Source organism: Phoca vitulina, unplaced genomic scaffold (assembly GCF_004348235.1).
Source record: "Phoca vitulina isolate PV1807 unplaced genomic scaffold, GSC_HSeal_1.0 scaffold3, whole genome shotgun sequence".
Classification (NCBI taxonomy): domain Eukaryota; kingdom Metazoa; phylum Chordata; class Mammalia; order Carnivora; family Phocidae; genus Phoca; species Phoca vitulina.
The window spans coordinates 27,541,427-27,558,950 of NW_022589706.1; the positions used below are offsets into that span (position 1 = coordinate 27,541,427).

Here is a 17,524-nt window from a genome sequence, read left to right on the forward strand (position 1 = left end):
GCGGGGTGAAGTCTGGATGAGAACAGGTGCATGTTTCCAAGAGTCCCCTCCAAGTGGAGTCACACAGGACACACTCCTCCAGCAGTGAGTTGTGTGACAACGCATGTAAAATGGTATCTACCGGAGGTGCTCATGAGAGACTCAGTGCCCAGGGGTGGTACTGGGGGCTGGTCATGTAGGCATCCCCTACCTGGCATGGAAACATTGCCACACTCCCAGAAAGCAGGTGTTCAGCATAAACCACACTGTACAAAGAATTTAGGCACAGTGAGCCACTCTGATCTGGAAATGGTAGAAACTCGCCCAAAATCCAAGTTCCCAGATGCCAGCCAAGATCAAGCAGATCTTTCTAAGGAGAACAGCCTCAAAACTACACCCATGGGTACTCTTATTATTTTCCCTATTTCACAAGAGAAGCAAACGGAGGGAAAAGAAGTGCAGTAACACTTGCCCAAGATCACACTGTTAGCTAATAAGTCTGACTCCGCTCTCAACCACAACGGGCCACCGCCACTATAAAAGGTCCCATCATTCTTAACGACCTGTCATTATAACATTCTTCAGTTAAAAGACTTTCTCACATTCTATGACGGGGGTCAACAAAATCTTTCTGTAAAGGTACAGATGTCAAATGTCTGGGGCTTCATGGATCATAACGATCTGTCACAGCTACTATTTTTATATAAACTGTAAGAAAATGAATGAGCGTGGCTGTGTTCCAACAGAATTTTATTTTTGGATGCTGACCTTTGAATGTCATATAATTTTCACATGTCACAAAATATTTTTCTTTTGATTTTTTTCAACCATTGAAAACCTAAAGGCCACTCTTAGCTCATGAGCCATACAAAAACAGAGGGCCAGATTTGGCCCACGGGTCAAAATTCACCAACCCCTCTTCTATAACTATATTCTTTCTTGTTACATGAAAAAGACTTTACAATAATTGTATACCATGCTGGCAAAGGGTGCAATTGGACGGGCACTCACATGACTGCTCCTAGGAATGGACATTGGTATGGCCTTTCTAGAAAGCAATTTGGCAATTTGTGCTAAGAGCATTTTTTTTAAAAAGTCACTTTCTTTGATCCAGTAACTCACCTCCTGGGTATCTGTCCTGAAGACACAGACGCACGCAGAGAGGTCAGTGCATAAAATGACTAATCTCCCTGACCATTCACGGGCAGTCCTGTCAAACGCAAAAACGCATCTGAGTGGTTTGGGGAAGATACAGGCAAAAGGGGACATCAAGGGAGTGCAGGTCCCAGGGCTACAAGGCAAAACACAGTATAACCACAGGAAGGACATTTTGATGAGCACCCTTTCCTCATGAAACAGGTCCTATCTGGTTCTTTGCCAGGAAAAGCAAACTTAGAGGTGCGATTGTGTTGTCCTCCTGAACGGGGACAGAGTCATGACAGCAGAAGCCCTGGGCTTTCTGCTCTCCCGTGTGTATTGCAGACATCGTGCCAATCCTGACGTCCACGGTGATCGAGTGTCACCGAGCAGGCCTGAAGAACTCTGCTTTCAGCTTCGCAGCCATGTTGATGAGGCCCGAGTACCGCAACAAAATAGATGCCAAATACAAAAAGAAGATCGAGGCCATGGTCAGGTAGGCAGTGACAGCTGATTCTGCTACCTCATCACATTTCACAAATGTAGTTTTCAGACTCTGGCTGCTAAATGTGCAGGCTCAGGCAGAGAATGGACTGGGGGTGGCGATTAGGATTGTATTCAGCTACCAGCAGCAGAAAACCCAACAATGGCTTGAAAAAGTCAGTATTTGACTTCTAAACACAGTGTCATGGCTCCGGGCTGCTGTGTCCTGATGCAAGGACAGAGACCTCTGTCTTCCAGCTTTGTCATCCTGAGCACAGAGGGTTCCTCCTCGTTGAGAGTCGGGGGCGGGGCCCAGAGCACATACATCTACCCTGACCATTTAGTGCCACTGTGGCCCGGGCACTAGCTCGGAAGACAAGCTAGTCATTCTCTCCCCACAGAAGACTCCTCTACAGCCATGAGGTCTCATATGGTAACTGCTAGCCACGTGTGGCTATTTAAATTTAAATTAATTAAAATTTTTAAAAATGTAAACCTTAGTTCCTCCCACTATCCATATTTCAAGTGCTCAGAAGCTTCACGTGGCTCCTGGTTACCGTACTGGAGAGCGCAGAACTGGAACACTGCCATTGTCACAGAAGTCCTGTTGCACAGCCCTGAATAGCCTTTACCGCTTCAGTCCACAAAAGGGGGAGACAGGGGAAGAAGCAAGCTTACCCCGTCAGCGGCATCGGTGGCACAGGAAGAGAAGATCCAGCAAGACCCACCCCTGTTTCCGCCATTTACTGTGCTGTGAACTCCAGCCCCCAAATGTGGCCTGGATAGTGCTCCGGTTTAACCATTCAGTCCCTCTCCTTCCTCCCTGAGCTGGAGTGCAGGCTGATGTGAGCTTCTCTCTAGTCTCAGATCCTGACTGTGAAGAAGTAGGCATGTTCCACCTGATTCTCTCTCACAGGAGACCTGATACATCCGAGACAGAAGAGGCCACAACCCCGTGTCCATTCTGCGAATTTCTTCTCCCAGAGTGTGAACTCCTCTGTCCTGGATGTAAAAATAACATCCCATATTGCATTGTAACAGTAAGTTCTTTGTATCTTCTATTTATAGTTCATTTGAATACTTGATGTGTAAAAAGCACACTTGGCGATCAGATGGTCCTGGGCTTAAATCCTTTTTCTGTTGCTTTATTGGCTATATAACCTTCTGCAATTTGCTTTACCTTGCTGGGTCCAACCATAACAATGCCTGCCTATTGAGATAAACTGCAGGGTGATGACAGAACATGTGTGAAGCCTTAGTGTACTACCTGGCATACTGAATAAGTGGTGGTTTTTATTATTAATCTTAAGACCTAGTAGAAAAATTTTTTAAAAATTTTATTTTATTTGAAAGAGAGTACGGCATGAGTTGGGGGGGGCAGGGGCAGGAGCAGAAGGAGAGGGACAAGCAGACTTGATGCCGAGCACGAAGCCCAACACAGGGTTCACAGGGCTCGATCCCACGACCCTGAGATCGTGACCTGAGCCGAAATCAAGAGTCAGACACTCAACCGAGCCATCCACGTGCCCCCTATTAGAAAATTTTAGATACCAGATTATTCGTTAATCACTAGGCTAACATAAACTTTATTTTAAAGGGAAATAAATTTAGGTAATGATGTCACAAAATTGAAGACTATTCTTTATACATGAATGTGATAAATGAAATCTGGCTTCAGTCTGTTTGATGCCATCTCTTTCTAGTCAGTTGCTCACCTAATTTAGAGGTCTTGGCTTTTAATTTTAATACATTTATTATAATTGAATAATGGCAGGAATTTTTTAAATGATGAATTTTACTCTTAAATGTACTGTTTCCAGGGTCGACACATGTTGAAGGATGATTGGACTGTGTGTCCACATTGCGACTTCCCTGCTCTGTACTCAGAATTTAAGATGTAAGTGTGCATTTGTTTCATTCAGTCACACAGATTTACCCAAAAATAGGCCTTTCATTCAACCCCTCTTTTATTTTGAGATCTCCTTATTCAGGACCCAAACCTTCTTGACCTTTGAGACCATTACCCTTAAAGAGGATCTTGCATGAGACTGAATATTCCTAATTCTTAAATTGCGTGATGAGTATGTACTAAGGAGGTGTAGACAGGAATCGTTTTTCACATTAGAATCACCCAAAGCTAAAGGAATAGTATATATTTAATCTACTCTGCCTTTCCCTCCCCAAACAGCATGTTAAACACTGAAAGCACATGTCCTATGTGTTCAGAAAGATTGAACTTTGCTCAACTGAAACAAATCTCCGACTGTACGCAGTACCTGCGAACAGAGGTGGAGCAGTGAGTGGCCTGTGCAGGTAAGTCCCAGACCACCGACTCCCTTTCCCAGGGCCAAGGGGCCACAGAGCAGACAGCGTTTTACACTTTGTATTGGCAGTGGCCCCTTTTTGTGCATCATGTAACTCTGTCAGATTTGAAGAATCTGACAACAAACCGTCGATGTCCTTTAAAAATGCTAGTCGTACTGTCTCCACGGTGACAAAGGCCTTCTGGCCAAGCAGCATCGAGGATTCCAACTATAATGTATTTTATCAAATCACAAGGGCTTCTTTTTAATCAGTCCATTAAAACTAGAGCCAGCTAGTAACAGTGGAGTTTTTTAAAGTTCAGAATATATTATAAAACTTTTGGCATCCACAGATTTGAGAAATCCCTTTTTCTTTCCAAGTCTCATTCGTGTCTCGTGGAAGCTGCACACACCCCTTCCATTTGCATTCCACTGGCAAGAATTTTCCCATGGCCACACATACTGCAAAGGGAGGCAGGGAGCTTAGTCCCTGCCACGGCATCTCCCCTCACCTGGTTAAAACGCCTCTCTAGGTTTTCTCACCACCTGCCTCAGTCAGGAGCCGCTCCGTTCAAGCCGCTGGTCTGGGGGGAAGCCCGGTCATTATCTGTGACTCATCTCACCCTCACCCGTCACCCAGTCCATGGGCAAGTCCTCTCAGTCTGCCTGCAGTGTATCGAGTTCCTTCATAAACCGTCCGGGAGCTTTTTATCGCATGTGCAAAAACAAAGAGCGTCAGCCGCCGCCTCTGCTCACTGTGGGGCAGCCCCAGTAGCCTCTTTGCCGGTCCTTGCTGGTCCAAACTGCTTTCCATAGCACTGCACGCTCTTACATTCCCACCAGCAGCATATGAAGGCTCGGGTTTCCCCACACCCTCATCAACACTTGTCTTTTTGTTTATAATCATTCTAGTAGGTGTGAAGTGGTATCTCATTTGTGGTTTTGATTTCCCATTTTCCTAATGACTAAGGATATGGAACATCTTTTCACATGCTTGTTGGTCATTGTGTATCTTCTTTGGAGAACTGTCTATCCAAGTCCTTTACCCATTTTTTAACTGGGTAATTTGTCTTTTTATAGTTGAGTTATAAGAATTCTTAACAGACCCTAGACACCAGTGTTTTATCAGATACATGACTTGCAAATATCTTCTCTCATCCTGTGGAATAATTTTTTACTTTCTTGATAGTATCCTTTGACGTAAATATTTTCATTTTAGTGAAGTCCAGTTTATCTTTTTTTCCCTGTTTTTCCCCCCTTTGGTTACTTGTGCTTTTGGAGTCCCATCTTAAGAGTTTTATAGTTGTTGCTCTTACATTTACATCTTTGATCCATTTAATTTTTGTGTATGGTGTGAGTTTAGGGATCCAACTTCCTTCTTTTGCCATGTACATGTCCCAGTACCTTTTGCTGAAGACTGTTCTTTCCCCATTGTTACTGGGTTGTCTTTTTGTTATTGAGTTGTAAAACTTCTTTTATTTGTATTTTCTAGATACAGGTCTGTCAGATATATTTTGCAAATATTTTCTCTTTCTGTGGCTTCCCAATTCTTCTCCTTAATGGTATCTTTTGATGAGATTTTGATGGAATTTATAATTTATACATTTTTAAGTTTTATGGTTATTGTATCCTGTCTAAAAAAATATTTGCCTACTAACAACTCCCAAGCATATTCTAATATGTTTTCTTTTAGAAGCTCTAGGTCTGCGATCCATTTTGAAATTATTTTTGTTTACATTGTGAGACAAGGACTAACATTCTCCCCTGCCCCAACTGGATATCCAGTCTTCTGATACCATTTGTTGAAAAGTAGTTTCTTTCCTCATTGAATTGCTTGGGTGCTTTTGTTGAAAACCAATGAGGTTTTAAATACTGATCTACTTCTGGACTCTCTTCTTTTCCATTGATGTATTTGTCCCCTATTTCAATACTACACTGTCTTGGTTACTGTGGCTTTCTAGTATATCTTAAAGTCAGGTACTGTGGATCCTCCAATGTTGTCATTTTTTTCCAAGATTGTTTTGACTACTCTTAATCCTTTCCATCTCCCTATAAAATTTCAGAATCAGCTTGTCAAATTCTATTTTTAAAGCTTGCTCAAATTATGATTGGGATTCGTTTCGTTTTCCTGTTGCTGTGTAACATATTATCATAAATTTAGCATCTTAAAATAATATACATTAACTATGTCAATTTTTTTATTGATAGTTGACATCAGTTGTTTTAGGTGTATAACATAATGGTTATATATACAGAAATGATTACCACAGTGAGTTAACATCCACACCACACAGAGGTACAAATTTTTGTTAATGAGAACTTTTAAATCTCTTAGTAACTTCCAAATATATAATATGGTTAACTAGAGTTAACATGCGGTACCTTATATCTCCCAGACTTATGACCTTGTACCTTTTGAGCACCTTCATCCATTCCACCCACTCCCCACCCCAGGCCTCTGGCAACAACAAATTGTTCTCTGTATCCATGAATTCCAATTCCATTTTTTTCATACACATAAGTCAGACTATACAGTATTTTGTCTTTCTCTAATCTCACTTACCATAGTGCCCTCCCCCTCAGGATCCATCCATGTTGTTGCAAATGGCAGTATTTCCTTCTTTTTTTATGGCTGAATAATATTCCTGTGTTTAGGTGCATGCATGCATACACACGTGCCATTTTCTTTATCCAGTGTAGATGGACACTTACGGTTGTTTCCTTATCTTGGCTATTGTAAATAATGCCAAAATGAACATAGGGGTATCTTTTCAAGATAGTGATTTTGTTTTTCAGATAAATACCCAACAGTGGAACAGCTGGACCACATGGTAATTCTATTTTTAATTTTTTGAGGAACCTCTATACTGTTTTTCACTGTTGCTGCACCAGTTTGCATCCCTAGCAGTGCCCAAGGCACCTCCACATCCTTCCCAACACTTGTTATTTCTTGTCATTTTGGTAATAGCCATTTGAACAGGTGTGAGGTGATACATCATTGTGGTTTCGATTTACATTTCCCTGATAACCTGTGATGTTTAGCAGCACCCTTTCATGTACCTGTTGACCATCTGTGTATCTTGTTTGGAAAAATTTCTATTCAGATCCTATGCCCATTTTTAAGTGGCTTTTTTTCTACTGAACTGTATGAGTTCTTTATATTAACCCTTTATCAGATCTATGATTTGCAAATATTTTCTCCCAATCCATGTGCTGCCCTTTCATTTTGTTGGTGGTTTCTTTTGCTATACAGAAGTTTTTTGTAGTTAGGATAGTCTCACTTGTTTACATTTGCTTTGCTGCCTTGCCACCTTTGCTTTTGGTGTCAAATCCAAAAAATCCTTACCAAGACTGATGTCAAGGAGCTTATTACCCCCTATATTTTCTTCTCGGAGTTTTATGCTTTCAGGTCTTCTGTTCAAGTTTTTAATCCATTTTGAGTTGATTTTTGTGTATGGGTGAGCTAGTGGTCCAGTTTTCCCAACACCACTTATTACAGAGACTCTCCTTTCCCCATTATATATTCCTGGCTCCTCTGTCACAAATTAATTGACCATATATACACAGGTTTATTTCTGAGCTCTCTATTCTGTTCCATTGATCTTCACATCTACTGTCTACTATGTGACTGTTTTTATGCCAATACCATACTGTTTTGATTACTATAGCTGTGTAATATAGTTTCAGGAAATGTGCCTCCAGTTGTGTTCTTCTTTCTCAAGATTGCTTTAGCTAATCAGGATCTTTTGTGGTTCCATACAAACATTAGGATTGTTTATTCTATTTTTGTGAAAAAATATCATTGGAAACTGATAGAAACTGCATTGAATCTGTAGATTGTTTTGGGTAGTATGGACACTTTAACAGTTTTGATTCTTCCAATCTGTGACCACAGAGTATCTATTTGTCTTTAATTTCTTTCACCAATGTCTTATAGTTTTCAGCATACAGGTCTTTCACCTCCTTGGTTAAATTTACACATAAGTATTTCATTCTTTTTTTATGCAGTTTTAAGTGGGATTGTTTTCTTAATCTCTGATAGTTCATTATTAGTGTATAGAAGTGCAAGAGATTTTTATATATTGATTTTGTATCCTGAAACTTCACTGAACTCATTTATTAGGCTTTAACAGTTTTTTAGTGGTCTTTAGCGTTTTCTATATATACCATGTCATCTGCAAATAGTGACACTTTAACTTCTTCCTTTCCAATTTGTATGCCTTTTCTTTCTTTTTCTTGCGTAAATGCTCTGGCTAGGACTTCAAGTACTATGTTTAATTAAAAGTGGCAAGAGTAGGGGTCCTTATCTTCTTTCTGATCTTAGAGGAAATGCTTTTAAGCTTTTAACCATTGAGAAGGATGATAGCTATGGGCTTCTCCTATATGGCCTTTATTATGCTGAGGTATGTTCCCTCTATACCCACTTTGGTGAAGTTTTTTAACATCAGTGGATGTTGAATACTGTTAAAATGCTTTTTCTGTATCTACTAACTGATCATATGATTTTTATTCTTCATTTTCTTAATGTGGTATATCACACTGATTGGTTTGTAGATGCTAAACTATCCTTGCATCCCTGGAATAAATCCCAGTTGATCGTGGTGTATGATCCTTTTAACATATTTTTGAATCCAGTTTGCTAATAGATTGCTTAGGATTTTTGCATCAATGTTCATCAGAAATATTGGCCTATTACTTTCTTTATTGTGGTATCCTTGTCTGGTTTTGGTAGCCAACTAATGCTGGCACATAAAATGAGTTTGGAAGGGTTCCCTCCTCTTCTATTTTTTGGAAGAGTTTGAGAAGGATTGGTTTGAATGCTTTAAATGTTGGTAAAATTCACCAGTGAAGCCATCTTGTCTTAGACTTTTGTTTGCTGGGAGGTTTTTTGATTACTTCAATCTCCTTTCTAGTAATTGGTCTGCTCAGATTTTCTGTTTCTTCATGATTCAGTCTTGTAAGGTTATATGTTTCTAGGAATATTCCATTTCTTTTCTAAGTTGTTTCATTTGTCGGTGTGTAGTAGTTCATAGTAGTCTTTTATGATCTTTTGTATTTGTGTTATCCATTTAATATCTCCTCTTTCATTTCTGAGTCCTTTTCTCTTGGTGAGTCTAGCTAAAGGTTTATCTATTTTCTTTAACCAGCTCTTTTTTATTGCTGTTTTTTATTGTCTTTTTAGTCTCTTTCCTTTATTTCTGCTCTTTGTTATTTTCTTCCTTCTATTAACTTTAGGCTTAGCTTGTTCTTTCTGGTTCCTTGAGGTATAAAGTTAGTTATGTTTACCTTGAGATCCTTCTTGTTTCTTGATGTAGGCATTAATTGCTATGAGCTTCCCTCTTAAAACTGCTTTTGTTGGGCACCTGGGTGGCTCAGTTGGTTACGCAACTGCCTTCGGCTCAGATCATGATCCTGGAGTCCCGGGATCGAGTCCCACATTGGGCTCCCTGCTCAGTCGGAGGTCTGCTTCTCCCTCTGACCCTCCCCCTCTCAAGCTTTCTGTCTCTCATTCTCTCTCTCAGATACATAAATAAAAATCTTTAAAAAAAAAAAAAAAACCTGCTTTTGCTACATCCCTTAAGTTTTGGTATATTGTCTTTCCATTTTCATTTGTCTCAAGATATTTTTTCTTTTGATTTCTTCTCTGACCCACTGGTTGTTCCATACCATGTTGTTGAATCTCCACATATTTTTGAATTTTCCAGTTTTCTTCTTATAAATGACTTCTAGTTCCATACCATTGTGGTTAGAAAAGATGTTCAGTCTTCTTAAATTTATTGACTTGTTTTCATAGCCTAACCTATGATCTGTCCTAGAGAATGTTTCATGTGTGCTTAAGTCTGTGTATTCTGCTTTTGGATGAAATGCACTGTAAATGTCTGTTAAGTGCGGTGTTTCCTTATTATTGATTTCCTGTCTGGATGATTTATCCACTGTCTGTCCCCTACTCTTACTATATTGCTATTTTTTAGACCTTAATTTTTGCTTTATATCTTTAGATGTTTCTATGTTGGGTGCATACTTACAAATGTTATATCCATTTTTGTGTTGACCTTTTTATCATTGTATAATGACCTTCTTTTGTCTATTACAGTCTGTTTTAAAATCTTTTTTGTCTGGTATAAGTAAAGTTATTCCAGCCTTCTTTTGATTTCCATTAGCCTGGAATATCCTTTCCATTCCTTCACTTTCAGTCTGTGTCCTTAAAACTGAGTCTCTTGTCAGCATCAGGATAGATGGATACTGTTTTTTAATCCATTCAGCCACTCTTGATCAAAGGATTTAGCAATTTGCATTTAAAGTAATTATTGACAGATACGGACTTACAAAATAGCCAGAAAACAATAAAAATGGCAGTAAGTCCATTGTTCCTTTCTTCTTTTCTTGCTCTCTTTATGATTTAATGACTTTCTATAGGGCTATGCTTAGATCCCTTTTATCTTTCGTGTATCTACTGTAGATTTTTGTTTTGTGGTTACCATGAGGATTACATTCAACCTATTTTAAGTTGATAACAAGTTCTGAGGCTCTACATTTTTACTCCCCGTTCTGTTTTTGATGTCATAGTTTGTATCTGTGCATCTTGGGTGTCCATTACTGTCATGATGGTTATTTTTATTGCTTTTGTAAGTGATTAACCCACCACCATTACAAGATTATTCTGAACTTATATATTAACCTTTAAGCATTCAGATTATACTTTCATGTTTTCCTCTTATTAACCAGCACTTCCAGCTTAAAGAAGCACCTTTAACATTTCCTAAGGCTGGTCTAGCGGTGATGAACTGTCTTTCAATTCCGAAGGGTAACACTGCCAGGTAGAATATTCTTGGTTAGCATTTCTTTTCTTTCACAGCAGTTTGAGTATGTCACGCCACTGTCTTCTAGTCTGCAAAGGTTTCTACTGAAAAAGTTGCTGATGGTCTTTATAGGGGTTCCCTTGTATGTAACAAGTTGCTTCTCTCCTTTTGCTTTTGGCAATTTCATTATAATGTGTCTCGGTGTGGGTCTCTTTGGGTTCATCTTGCTTGGAACTCTGGGTTTCCTGGATCTGGATGTCTGTTTCCTTCCCCAAGTTAGGGAAATTTTCAGACTCTCTCCTCTCTTTTAGGACCCTTATAATGTGAATATTGGTTGATGTTATCCCATAAATCCCTGAAACTGTAATCACTTTTTTTCATGCTTTTATCTTTTTGCTATGCTGATTAGATGAGTTCCATGGACCTGTCTTCAGTTTCATTGATCCTTTCTGTTCATTTATTCTGCTATTGAACCCTTTTATTGTATTATACAGTTCAGTGGTTATATTCTTCAAGTCTGTGATTTGTTTAGTACTTTCTTCACTTTGTTCATGAATTGTTTTTATGACCATTACTGTAAACTCTTTATCATGTAAATCACTTTACCCCCATTTCATTACGGTCTTTTTCTGAGGTTTTACCTGTTTGTTTGGAACATATTCCTCTGTTTCCTCATTTTCATTGACTCTGTGTTGGTTTCCACACATTAGCTAAGACCTCTCCCAGTCTTGAAGGAGTGGCCTCATGTAGGAAATGAGCCTAACCATTCAACACTACCCTGGTTCTTCCTTCTTAGTTGCTCCCAAGACCTCCTGAAGGGGGGGAATCTCAGTCAGCACCTAGTTGCAGGCTGATTGGAAGGCGAACCTTCAGGCCACAGTTATTAAATTAAGCAAATAAGCCTCTTTCATAAAGACCGGGCATTTCTGTCTGCTGCCTCTGCATTACGCCCTGGAAGACTAGCTGGTTAAGAATGGTTTCTGTTTGTGACAGTCCAGTTGGGACTTGCAAACGTAAAACCCTGATGGCCACCAGAGTTAGGTGATTAAGGGGTGTCCCCTGGGTGGCAGCAGAAACTGGAGTGCCAGACTTGTGCACAAGCTCCTTTTTGAGAGAGCCACCTGGCACAAGGCAGAGAAAGAACACAAAGATGGTGCCTGCTAGCCTCTGCAGTCTCAGCAGAGTGTTGCAGCTGGCCCCTAAGTATGTGTTAAATTAGAAGCCTGCCCCTCAAGCCAAAGCTTTTAATAGGCCTTTTTCACATAGACTGGGTGCATTTCAGTCTGCTACCTCTGAGCTGGGCCCTGGGGGATTAGCCACTGTGGGTCCATGTGATCTCATTTTGAACTGTTTTTTAGTTTGCCATATCCTTTTAGTTCTCATGGATACAAGGCCCGTTGCCTTTTAAAGCTAGAGGTTTTGGAGGCCCATCTCTCAGGTGGAAGTCTTAAAAGTCAGGGCATCAGATGGAGGGTCCAAACCCTTCACTCCTCAGGGAGAAGCTAGGAGTTGTTGAATTCCCTCCTGGTTGTGTGTCTTCATGGGGGGGGGGGGGCAGGGGAGAGAGTGTATGGCAAGATTTTCTCACCCTCTCCTACCCGTTTTTGATGTGGGTTTTTTCTTTTTCACCTGATATGCAGCAGTTGCTCAGCTAGTTTCTGGATCTCTTTCAGAGGGACTTGTTCCATATGTAGCTGTAGATGCACTGCGTCCATGGGAAGAGGTAGTTCAGGATCTTCCTACATTGCCATCTTGAACCAGAACCTATCTATCTCACAATTTCTGTGGATCAGTAATATAGGCATGGCTTAGCAGAGTCTTCTGTTCAGGATCTCACAAGGCTGCAGTTGGTTGGAGCTGCAATCTAATGTGAGACTCTTGTCCAGCCTGTTGGTGAATTCCATTCTTACCGTGAGAGTACCGGGGCCCTCAGATCCTAGAAGCAGCCCTCAGTTTTCTAACACATGGCATTCCCTTAAACGTGGAACTGTGCTTCTTCTAGTCCAGCATAAAAGTCTCTTCTAAGCCTGTGAAGTTCAAGGGTTTACATGGAGTTTATATGCAGATTTTCGGGATATTATCCCTATCATTTCAGTAGTTCTGACAAGCCCACTCTATTCTCTCTCTGAGCTAGTAAGACTATGACTTCACTGTCCTCATGGACTTACCCTCAGGTGCAAACACATATGAAGATGAATCTTACCCAGTGGACTTCTCTTCTTTCAAGAGTTTACACCTTTCCAATTTCTACCAGCTTTTGGTTGCTCCTCCAATGCCTTTGAATAGTTATATTTTGTCCTGAGTTTGTAAGTATTATTTGCAGGAGGATACTCTGCAATTCCACCAAAGGAGGATCTTATGTTTTTAACATAGACTCTCTCCACACTATCCCTGTGTTAAAGTAGAGGCTTAGTCCCATGGTTCCTATATACTTGCAGATGCGCTTCGGGAAGTTATGATTATGCTACAACTGTGACTATAAAAAGTCACTATAAATGTCTTATTGTACAATGAATATTAGTTGAGGCTACTGTTCACTGACTCCTTTTAGATAAGGAACCATTAATGACCATTCAGTTTCAGGAAAATCTTCATAGATTGCTGAGCACTTACCTTGCATTTTCCCATTCTTACCAGTAAAGTGGCTATTATCATCACCCTCACTTTATAACAGTTTAACAGTTCGCATGTACACTTTCAGATTTAAACTCAATACTGATTACAGACCAGAGGTTTCTAACTTGAATAGTCATCCTGCTCCACATTCCAGAAATGAGCAAAAACTTCTTTAGTATAGCTTGGCTTTATTTGTGCCTGCCAGTTACTTGAAACACTTCTAAAGATGTGGGGGTTGTTTTTTTGTTTTTTTTTTGTCTTTTCTATATGTTCCTGCTGAAAAGATTCCACAGGAGGCCAAGTTTCTACCCCTGGTGGCTTCTGGATACAGAAAAAAGACTCTCCAGGTCACAGACATTGTACAGTTGCCATTGTAGAGTGGCAAAACAGTGACATATAGCCTTGCTGTTTGTTATACTTTGTAGAGTTCCTCTTCAAAGTCTTACATATTCTATGCTCTGCACTGTTAATAGTAGCCTATGATGTAACTGTAAATATTCAACTTTTTGATAACTTTTATATTTTGAAATATCTCCTTTAAAATAAAATTGTTGATTAGATATTTGTAATGTTTTCCTGGATTTGGAGACAGAAAAAGGGAGACAGCATTGTGAAGTCTGGGCAGCACAGACATTAACACTTAAAAGTTTGAAATGAGAAGTTTAGCACAATCAGTCTTAGAATAAAAACACCAATTTGAAAGAATGAAACTATAAACCATAAGCTATCTCCTGAGTTGTTAATTCCTTTCACAAAATTAAATCATTTGATTTCCCCTGAAGATGTACATTTTCCAGAATCTTCCCCATATCACACACACCCCCCTTTTTCCTGCATCAGTATATGCTTCCTTGTCAGCCAAAGCCAATGTCACCAAAGTCTGAGCAGCTGCAGAAATGAGGCAAATAACCTAACTCTGAATGTTAACAGCATAGCCACCAGCATCCCGAGTATTACAAAGCTACCTGCAGGCCTGTGGTAGTACCCAAGGGACAATAATGTTTCATCGCATCCAAGTATCCACATACATGATGCCTCCAACTTTATGATCTGATCTTCCTCCCACAAAGCCTGGCTAGAGAATAGGCCAGAGGCCTTGGCTTTACTAAGTGATACAAGTCATTATCATTAAACCCACCTATCATCCTCTTGTTTTCCCATTATCATTGGAGGGATGTTGTAAAGTTATAGGAATAAGAGCCATAGGCACTTGGGATCTGTGAGATCCCATATCTGGGGAGTTATGGGCTTTAAACATTCACTAATAAACATTCACTAATAAGCATAATTACACCAGAACTTATTTAGGAAGATACTCCTCCCAGTACATACAACACTGCTCCTTGTTAATAACTTCAAGAGGCCAAATAATGTTGCTGCAATGGACCGCAAAAACTTAACAGGATGAAGGATAAAGCACAGTAGTTTGTTACAGCCTCCAAAATGGCCAAGACACAATGGATGTCAAAAGAAGTATGCAGTTTTATTCTGCAAAGACACGTGGCCATCACGTAGCTCCAGCAGATCCATGTTGTCCTCCTATTTTAAAAGAGTGTATTTATAACCTCTAATTCTAAGTTATTTATCTTATACATTGATTATGCCAATCAATCAGAGCATTTAGAATTATTAACAAAATCATAATTTACAAGTAAACTCATATTCATTGTTCTGGCTGCAAGGAGATTACACTCCCTTTCCTGGCGAATAAAAAACAAGTAGGCAGACATGACTTTCATATCAAAAAGCAATAGAATATGCGGAAGAAAGCCATGCTCACCCCACTGGTGAGGTGAGGCAGTCGTCAATCAAGGAGATCTTCACTGAAGCAGAAGTTTCGAGCTGGGCTTTAACAAAGAGAGGGGCAAGGCTGAAGGCAACATTTTATTCCCATAATGAACTTAGTCTACATGAAAGACATTTTTCACACTGGTAAGTACACTTTAAATGTCTCAAGAACTTCATGTCTCACCTCCCAAACAATACTGTCAATTACTTAAAGGGAGGAAATAGTATCCTAATTTTACATTCCTTTTAGCACATACCTCTGAACATTTCCTGACAAAATTTCAAAACAGCTAGACAGCTAAATTCCAGGCTACTTCCACAGCCTCAGACCCACTCAGCAAGTACAGTTACAGGGACAATCTAAAATTCCAGTACGGTTTGTGGAATCAGTCAGAGGGCAGAACCAGAGCTCCCAGAGGCAAACAAAAGCCAGCATTCATTTTGTCCCAAGTCAGAGTGAGACTAAGATTCTGACCTGACCTAGACCCTACTGGTTTGAACCTGATGAGTTGAGACTCTGGAAGGCTAAAAATGTGGCAATCCTTTTACAGCCGCCCATCCCCTCCAGTGATGCCACAGAGGCCTGTCCATGACATGCCGTTCACAACAGAGATATGGCTGGCACTCACAGAGGTAATCAAGTTGGGAATGAGAGTTCTGACTGTCTAACGGCCAAAGTTCTGCTTCACACAACTGGTTAGTGAGGAAGAGTTAGCTTTTTACCCAATCATTTGCAAACTAATAAGGAATGTAATATACCAACATACTATTTTACTGTACAAGATGACATTCTTAAGAATTTGCACATGTGTCATGTGGAACATGTTTATTCCTGATTTATATTTTGTAAGATATTTGACAATATACAAAGAACACCAGTTCTAGGTGGTGACTGTTTTGTATTATGATTTATTTACAAAATTTCACCACATAATAGTAACTACCTTTTTAAAAAAATCGGCATCGGTCCTATAAAGGCCATTGGGATAAATTCTTAAGCCTACAAAAGTTGCCTTAGTACCAACGTTCCCAGGCATATTACTGTTAACTAAAATCTGACTCCAAAGCTCAAATGTAGTTTCTGATTATACACAGTCAATATGAAGCACAATCTAATTAGATTGACAGGGGACAGTGGAGGACCCAAGCAGTCCTATCAACCTCTATAAGAGGTGTATGTTAGCCTACTGGTTACATCCCTCTAGCTGTACCACCGTTTATTTATAATGGGACCACTGAGTTGCCCCATTATGCTAAAATATGATTCCTTTGGAAAAAACAAGGCATTATCTAGACAAGCTAGACGGGTCAACGGGGTGAGTAAAAAGTGGCTGTCAGTAGTGAAAAACAGTTTCATTTCATTTCTTTGAACTTTTTCCTTTTCCTTTTCTGAACTCCTTATCTTTTTCTGATTTTGAAGGCTTTGAAGATTTTGTCTTTTTCTGTTGGGAGAGAAGAATGCACAAAATAGTTAATAGCTGTATTTATGAGGCAATGAAATAAGTCAATTTCTACAATAAAGCTGATCTTTACCTGCAACGTAATAGAAAGGTTGCAAACATCTTCACCTACCACCACTCCAGATGAGCTTACTTTCAAGGAACAACTGGGCTAGTTGGAGCCTTTAACTACATAAAAGCTATTTAGAATCTAGAACTAAGACACGTTCCCCAGGCATAGTTTCTTGGATTTAGGAGATAGGTATATTTAGGAAAGACAAAATGAGCAGGAGATAATTTACTAATAAGGTAATGTTTTAATGAAGAATTTCCTTTTCTTTCAGTTTCCGATTAGAGATCTAAACACGTTCGGTTTTTGGGAAGGGGAGAGAGGGAGACAACCTCTTATGTCTACACAAGACTAGAGAGCTACACTGCAGAAGGCCGCTTTTCCTACCCTTGCATATACAAAACAGAAATGAGGGACAAGAATGACACACACTAAGGAAAGAAGAGAACACAGACTAGATTCCTTTGCCTTAGCCAAAGGTAAACAGTAGGCTGACACCATAAATGGTTTTAATCTTTCCTAGCACAAGACAAGACTGTTTCATTCTGAGAAATTTCTATAGGCAGTTCAATGGCTATAGCAAAACACAAATTACAGAAGAAAGAGTTTCACTGAAAATGTTTTTCTTAATTAAACTGTAAAAATATGTGTCTATGGTAAAGCACACACCAATGACCAAATAAAACTGGTACTTTTTCTAACAGCATATGACCATCATATGATGGCCTATTTTCTTGCCTTCTTCCACTATTATAAGCAGCTATTTATAAGAATAAAATCTATACCTTCTCTACCCTCAATGTGATGAATGTAAAAACTTAAAACAGGCCCTGAATAATTTCAGAAGGCGTGTTGTACACAAGAAAAGATAAACTACCGAGGGAATATCATGGCATTTCCTGTCTGTAG

At 39.7% G+C, this 17,524-nt stretch overlaps 2 protein-coding genes across 5 annotated transcripts in view; one reads left to right on the forward strand and one right to left on the reverse strand.

Annotated features, from left to right (window-relative positions):
• WDR19 (WD repeat domain 19) overlaps positions 1 to 17,524 on the forward strand; it is a 122,473-nt gene that overhangs the window by 86,345 nt on the left and 18,604 nt on the right. The window contains exons 33-37 of one of the 3 annotated variants that reach the window (XM_032400207.1): positions 1,462 to 1,612; positions 2,516 to 2,639; positions 3,420 to 3,496; positions 3,788 to 3,912; positions 13,603 to 14,014. In XM_032400207.1, the coding sequence (XP_032256098.1) occupies positions 1,462 to 1,612; positions 2,516 to 2,639; positions 3,420 to 3,496; positions 3,788 to 3,899 (464 nt within the window). In that variant the 3' untranslated portion in view covers positions 3,900 to 3,912; positions 13,603 to 14,014. Of the gene's footprint in view, positions 1 to 1,461; positions 1,613 to 2,515; positions 2,640 to 3,419; positions 3,497 to 3,787; positions 3,913 to 4,435; positions 6,552 to 13,602; positions 14,015 to 17,524 lie in introns of those variants that run through there. The other 2 variants (XM_032400208.1, XM_032400209.1) reach the window with 2 other exon arrangements.
• RFC1 (replication factor C subunit 1) overlaps positions 14,078 to 17,524 on the reverse strand; it is an 86,388-nt gene continuing 82,941 nt past the window's right edge. The window contains exon 25 of one of the 2 annotated variants that reach the window (XM_032400211.1): positions 14,078 to 16,548. In XM_032400211.1, the coding sequence (XP_032256102.1) occupies positions 16,465 to 16,548 (84 nt within the window). In that variant the 3' untranslated portion in view covers positions 14,078 to 16,464. The remainder of the gene's footprint in view (positions 16,549 to 17,524) is intronic. The other variant, XM_032400210.1, reaches the window with a different exon arrangement.